This window comes from Trichosurus vulpecula, chromosome 2 (assembly GCF_011100635.1).
Source record: "Trichosurus vulpecula isolate mTriVul1 chromosome 2, mTriVul1.pri, whole genome shotgun sequence".
In the NCBI taxonomy this organism is placed as follows: domain Eukaryota; kingdom Metazoa; phylum Chordata; class Mammalia; order Diprotodontia; family Phalangeridae; genus Trichosurus; species Trichosurus vulpecula.
Window position 1 is genome coordinate 446691507 of NC_050574.1, and position 6543 is coordinate 446698049.

General features: G+C 38.1%; 1 protein-coding gene across 1 annotated transcript; it reads left to right on the forward strand.

Annotated features, from left to right (window-relative positions):
- The first annotated feature begins 3125 nt into the window (after nt 1-3125).
- Nucleotides 3126-3596, forward strand: LOC118837339 (60S ribosomal protein L23a-like). Its single transcript, XM_036744206.1, has 2 exons — nt 3126-3203; nt 3312-3596. The coding sequence occupies exons 1-2, from the start codon at nt 3126-3128 to the stop codon at nt 3594-3596; spliced, it is 363 nt and encodes a 120-aa protein (XP_036600101.1).
- Nucleotides 3597-6543: the final 2947 nt, after the last annotated feature.

The window sequence follows — 6543 nt, forward strand, 5'->3', positions numbered from 1 at the left end:
TGCTTCTCTTGATTTTAGTGTTTGAAAGTCAAATTTTCTATTCAGCTCTGGTCTTTTCACTGAGAAAGCTTGAAAGTCCTCTATTTTATTGAAAATCCATATTTTGCCTTGGAGCATGATACTCAGTTTTGCTGGGTAGGTGATTCTTGGTTTTAATCCTAGCTCCATTGACCTCTGGAATATCATATTCCAAGCCCTTTGGTCCCTTAGTGTGGAAGCTGCCAGATCTCGTATTAACCTGATCGATTTTCCACAGTGCTCAAATTGTTTCTTTCTGGCTGCTTGCAGTGTTTTCTCCTTGACCTGGGAGCTCTGGAATTTGGCGACAATGTTCCTAGGAGTTTTCTTTTTGGGATCTGTTTGAGGAGGTGATCTGTGGATTCTTTCAATTTCTATTTTACCCTCTGGCTCTAGAATATCAAGGCAGTTCTCCTTGATAATTTCTTGAAAGATGATATCTAGGCTCTTTTTTTGATCATGGCTTTCAGGTAGCCAATAATTTTTAAATTATCTCTCCTGGATCTATTTTCTGGGTCAGTGGTTTTTCCAATGAGATATTTCACATTGTCTTCCACTTTTTCATTTCTTTGGTTCTGTTTTATAGTATCTTGATTTCTCATAAAGTCACTAGCTTCCACTTGCTCCAATCTCATTTTTAAGGTAGTATTTTCTTCAGTGGTCTTTTGGACCTCCTTTTCCATTTGGCTAATTCTGCCTTTCAAGGCATTCTTCTCCTCATTGCCTTTTTGGAGCTCTTTTGCCATTTGAGTTAGTCAATTTTTTAAAGTGTTGTTTTCTTCAATATTTTTTTCAGCATTTCTTTGGGTCTCCTTTAGCAAGTCATTGACTTGTTTTTCATGGTTTTCTTGCATCATTCTCATTTATCATCCCAATTTTTCCTCTACTTCTCTAACTTGCTTTTCCAAATCCTTTTTGAGCTCTTCCATGGCCTGAGACCAGTTCATGTTTTTCTTGGAGGCTTTTGCTGTAGGCTCTTGGACTTTGTTGACTTCTTCTGGCTGTATGTCTTGGTCTTCTTTGTCACCAAAGAATGATTCCAAAGTCTGAGACTGAATCCAAGTGCGTTTTCGCTGCCTGGCCATGTTCCCAGCCAACTTATTTGACCCTTGCATTTTTCAGCAGGGTATGACTGCTTGTAGAGCAAAGAGTACTTTGTTCTAAGCTTGAAGGGATGAGCTGTTGATTTCAGAGCTATTTCTATACAGCCAGCTCTGCCACACCAGCACTCCTCCTTCCCCAAGAACCACCAACCTGGACCTGATGCAAATCTTAAGCAGGTTCTGCACTCGTGCTCTGATCCCCCACTTAATTCCTCCCACCAGATGAGCCTGGGGCGGGAAGTAACTGCAGCTTTAGTTCTGTAGCTGCACCTCCCCTGCTGCCCCTGAACCGGTGGCCAAACCGAGAACTCTGTCCCCCGCAGCTTTTCCCACTAACCATCTCTGTTATCTTTGGTGTTTGTGGGTTGAGAAGTCTGGTAACTGCCACAGCTCACTGATTCAGGGCGCTAGGGCCTGTTCCGCCTGGCTCCCTGTCTGCTTTGTCCTGCCGCCGCCCATGCTGAGCTCTGCTCCATGCGTAATAGACCTCATCCAGTGACCATCCAGGCTGTCCTGGGCTGGATCTCTACTTTCCTCTGCTATTTTGTGGGTTCTGCAGTTCTAGAATTTGTTCAGAGCCATTTTTTATAGTTTTTTGCAGGGACATGGTGGGGAGCTCACACAAGTCCCTGCTTTCCAGCCACCATCTTGGCTCCACCCCTATACTTAACATTTCTAGTAAAATATTGAATAATAGTAATGATACTGGGTGTCTCTCATTCACCCCGATCATATATTTGGAATGTTTCTAGCTTATCCCCATTATGTATAATGCTTGCTGATGGTTTTAGACAGATACAGTTTGCTATTTTAAAGAAAACTCTATTTATTCCTGTGGTCTCTAGTGCTTATAATAGGAAGGGGGTCTACATTTTGTCAAAAGCCTTTTTCACTTCTATGGATATAATCATATGTTTTCTGTTAATTTTGTTATTGGTATGGCCAGTTATGCCAATAGTTTTCCAGTCCTGAATTCCCAATATAAATACCACTTGGTCATAGTGCATGATCCTCATGATAGATTGCTATTGCCCATTTTCCAATATTTTCTTTAAAAAATTTTTAGTCAATATTCACTAGAGAAAATGATCTATAATTTTCTTTTGCTATTTTGGTTTTTCTGTTTTAGTTGTCAACAGCATATTTGTGTAAGAAAAGGAATTTGGTAGGACTCCTTCTTCACGTTTTTTTCCAAATAGCTTATGTAGTATTTATAACAGTAATGAAAGATTCATGAAATCAAGGATAACCATGAACATACCTGAATATTTTGGAATTGTGAAGTATAAGACATTTTCTAGGTAGAAGGCAGAGGAAGTATAATGTTTATTTAGACACAAGAGAATCCAATCCCAGGACCAGTAATTCCAATTCCATATAGTAGCAATACTATGCTGAAGGCAGTAAGCCCACCTTGATGTAGCAACAAGGAAATTATAATACAATATTATGGCACCACCTTCTACCCTGCTAGGGCCTTCCTGTAAACAACCACTCAAGAATCTTAACTCTCTGCTCAGCACTCTCTTCTGCAGCTCTGTAGACTCTGAGTTCCTACTCCTTCTCCTTGGACTGAACTCTGATATCCGTAGCTTTCACTGCCTAAATGTTCTCCTGATGTCTCCTTCTGAATCCTGCCACTCTCAGTTTTGCTGCTCTGCTGCTCTCAGTTCTAGGCTCTCTTTTTATGCAGTCCTAGCCTGCACCTGATTGACTAGAATTCAGTGCACATACCATTGGCTCTGGTCTTAACAACTTCCCTTAGGGCCCTTAGGACTTTGTGCCCACTTCTGCTTAACTAGCAAAAGGGTGTGGGCCTGGGGCCTCAGACCTAGTTAGTGAAAGGGTATGGACCTGCCTCTAATCATGCCTCCCTTTGTTGGCCCCACCTAAGGCTTATCCAATGGGCTAGAAAGAGCTTTCACTTACTGACTGGCCTTACATTATCAGAATTAATTGTTCCCTAAATATTTGGTAGAATTCAGTTGTAGCCTCTCCCCCAAGATGGCACTGAAGGTGAAGAAGGAAGCCATTGTTCCCCCCAAGAAAGAAGCCAAGTCCAAGACCTTTATGGCCAGAAAGGTGGTGTTGAAGGGTATCCACAGGCACAAAAAGAAGAAGATCTGAACATCCCCCACCTTTTGGAGACCCAAGACACTAAGACTTCAAAGGCAGCCCAAATACCCTCAGAAAAGTGCCCCTCAGAGAAACAAGCTGGATCACTATGCCATCATTAAGTTCCCCTTGATCACTGAGTCTGCTACGAAGAAGACTGAGGACAACAAGACCGTAGTCTTCATTGTGGATATCAAGGCCAACAAGCATCAGATCAAGCAGGTGGTAAAGAAGCTGTATGATATTGACACGGCCAAGGTCGATGTGCTGATCCGGCCTGATGGAGAGAAGAAGGCCTATGTCCAACTTGCTCCAGACTGTGATGCTTTAGATGTAGCCAACAAAATTGGAATTGTCTAAACTATGTCCAGCTCTCCCACTCCACCTACAATAAAAACTTTTCCAGTATAAAAAAAAATATTCACTTGTATATCAGGCTGGCCCTGGATATATTTTCTTAGGGAGTTCATTGATGGCTTTTTCAATTTCTTTTTTTTCTAAAATGCAGTTATTTAAATATTTTATTTGCTCTTTTGTTAATCTGATCAATTTGTATTTTTGTAAATGTTCATCAATTTCACTTAGTCAAATTTATTGGCATACACTTTGGAAATACAGTTTCTAATTGTTGCTTTAATTTCTCATCCATTGGTGGTTAATTCAGTCTTTTCATTTTTGATACTGGTAATTTGATTTTCTTCTTTCTTTTTTTAAATCAAATTAACCAAAGGTTTATCTATTTTATCATTTTGTTCATTACACCAGCTCTTAGTTTTATTTCCCATTTCAATAATTTTCTTACTTTCTATTTTATTAATCTCTCTTTTGGTTTTCAGAAATTCTAATTTGGTATTTATTTGGGGGATTTTTTATTTGTTCTTTTTCTAGCTTTCTTAGTTGTATACCCAATTAATTGATCTCCCCTTTCTCCATTTTATTTATGTAAGCATTTAGAGATATAAAATTTCCCATGAGGTCTGCTTTGGCTGCATCCCATAAGTTTTAGCATGTTGTCTCATTATTGTCATTCTCTTTGATTAAATTACTAATTGTTTCTATGATTTGTGAATGAATTAGATTATTTAGTTTCCAAATAGTTTTCAGGCTATCATTCCTTGGCCATTTATTACATGTGATTTTTATTGTATAATGATCCGAAGAGAATGAGTTTAATATTTCTTCCTTTCTTCAATTGATTGTGAAGGTTATTGTTTCTTATTACCACATCAATTTTTTGCATAGATGCCATGTACCAGTAAGAAAAAGGTATATTTCTTTCTATCCCCTTTCAGTTTCCTCCAGCTGTCTACCTATCATATCTAACTTTTCTAAAATTCTATTCTCCTCCTTAATTTCTTTGTTCCTTATTTTGGATTTATCAAGTTCAGAAAGGTGACAGTTCAGGTCCCCGAACAATACAGTTTTGATGTCTATTTCTTCTTTTAACTCACATAACTTCTACCCTAAGTATTTTGATGTTATATCATTTGATGGATAGATGTTTAGTAGTGATATTACTTCATTGTCTCTGGTACCTTTTAGCAAGATGCAGTTTCTTTCCTTATCTTTTTGACTAGATCTATTTTTACTTTGCTTTCTCTGAGATCAGGATTGCCAATCTTCCTTTTTTTTAAACTTAACTGAAGCATAATATATTCTGCTCCAGCTTTTTACCCTTACTCTGTGTAAGTCACTCCACTTCAAACGTGTTTCTTGTAAACATATTGTAAGACGATAGTTTTTAATCCATTCTGCTATCTGCTGTTTTAATGGAGAATGCATCCCATTCACATTCAATGTTATGATTACTAAATGCATATTTCCCTCCATCCTATTTCCCATCCCACCCCAATGGTATTTATGCTTTTCTTTCTTTTTTCCCTTTATCCCTCCTCACCAGAGTTTTTGCTTCTAACCACCACCTCCATCAATCTGCCCTCCCTTCTAGAAGACTTCCTCTTCCCTTTTCTTTCCCCTTCCTCCTCCTACTTCTCTATAAGGTAAGATAAATTTCTATACCCAACTGAGTGTGTATGCTATTCCATCTTTGAACCAAATCTGATGAGAGTATGGTTCAAGCAATGTTTACTCCCTACTTTCATTCCTTATCCTATAGTAGATCCTTTGTGCCTTTTCAGGTGATATAATGTATTGTAATTAATGTAGGAATTTTTTCTACTGTTTTCTCTTTTAGAATGCTAAAGTAATCAAGTGCCTTTGATGAAGTCTTACTAGGTGCAAAGCCCCAGGCCCACACCCTTTTGCTGATTAGGTGTGAAGCCTTCAGGCCCTAAGAAGGTATATAAACTCAGAGGTTAGCATTTTGTTTGGGGCTCTAAGTCACTGGAAGAGTGTGGTGTGATTTGCCTAGACAAGATTCTGGGCAGCCATTGTTAAGAGCCCCCCAGCTAGGAAAAACACAGATGTTGGCGCTTATATATATATATATATATATATATATATATATGATTAAAGTGAGATTTTAACCCATTAAAGTTGCTTTCCTTAGAAAAACAGATCAAAGAACCTGTGCTGGTAGCTCATGTTCCTGGTCTTGTTAGGTCTCACACCCATACAGAAGCTGCTAGCCACATTGTTGTTACATATAATCAACCATATTCTGCCTCTCCCTTTCTTCTTCTCCTAATACAATTTTTCACCTTTTTATTATCACATTAAAGTCAACTTATACCTACAGCTTCTATCTATGTATGTGCCTTCTAACTGCCATAACAAAGAGAAGGGTTTCAAGAGTTACAAGTATCATCTTCCTGTGTAAGGAAAGCAGCTTAAATCTTGTTGAATAAGGTGTTTTTTTTCCCTTTACATTTATCTTTTTTATGCTTTTCTTGTGTCTTGCATTTGAAGATCAAATTTTCTGTTTAGCTCTGGTCTTTTCATTGGAAATGTTTGAAAGTCCCTTATTTCATTGATCATGCTCAATTATTCTGTGTAGTTGATTCTTGGTTATAATTCAAGCTCCTTTACCTTTTAAAATGCCATATTACCAACCCTCCAATCCTATACTATAGAAGCTGCTAAGTCCTGTGTAATTCTGACTGTGGCTCCTTGATAGTTCAATTGTTTCCTTCTGGCTACTTGCAGTATTTTCTCCTTGACCTGATAATTTTGGAATTTGGCTACAATATCCATTGGAGTTTTCATTTGTGGATATCTTTTAGGATGTGATCAGTGGATTCTTTTAATTACTATGTTACTTTTTGCTTCTAGGAAATCACAGCAGTTTTCCTTGATAATTTCTTGGAAGATGCTGTCTAGACTCTTTTTTATCATGACTTTTATTAGT

Bases quoted from the DNA above. Each gene is read 5' to 3' on its own strand.
- LOC118837339 (XM_036744206.1), top strand. From the start codon at position 3,126: ATGGCACTGAAGGTGAAGAAGGAAGCCATTGTTCCCCCCAAGAAAGAA. The intron at 3,204-3,311 runs GTGGTGTTGAAG...AAATACCCTCAG, and splicing joins AGACCTTTATGGCCAGAAAG to AAAAGTGCCCCTCAGAGAAA.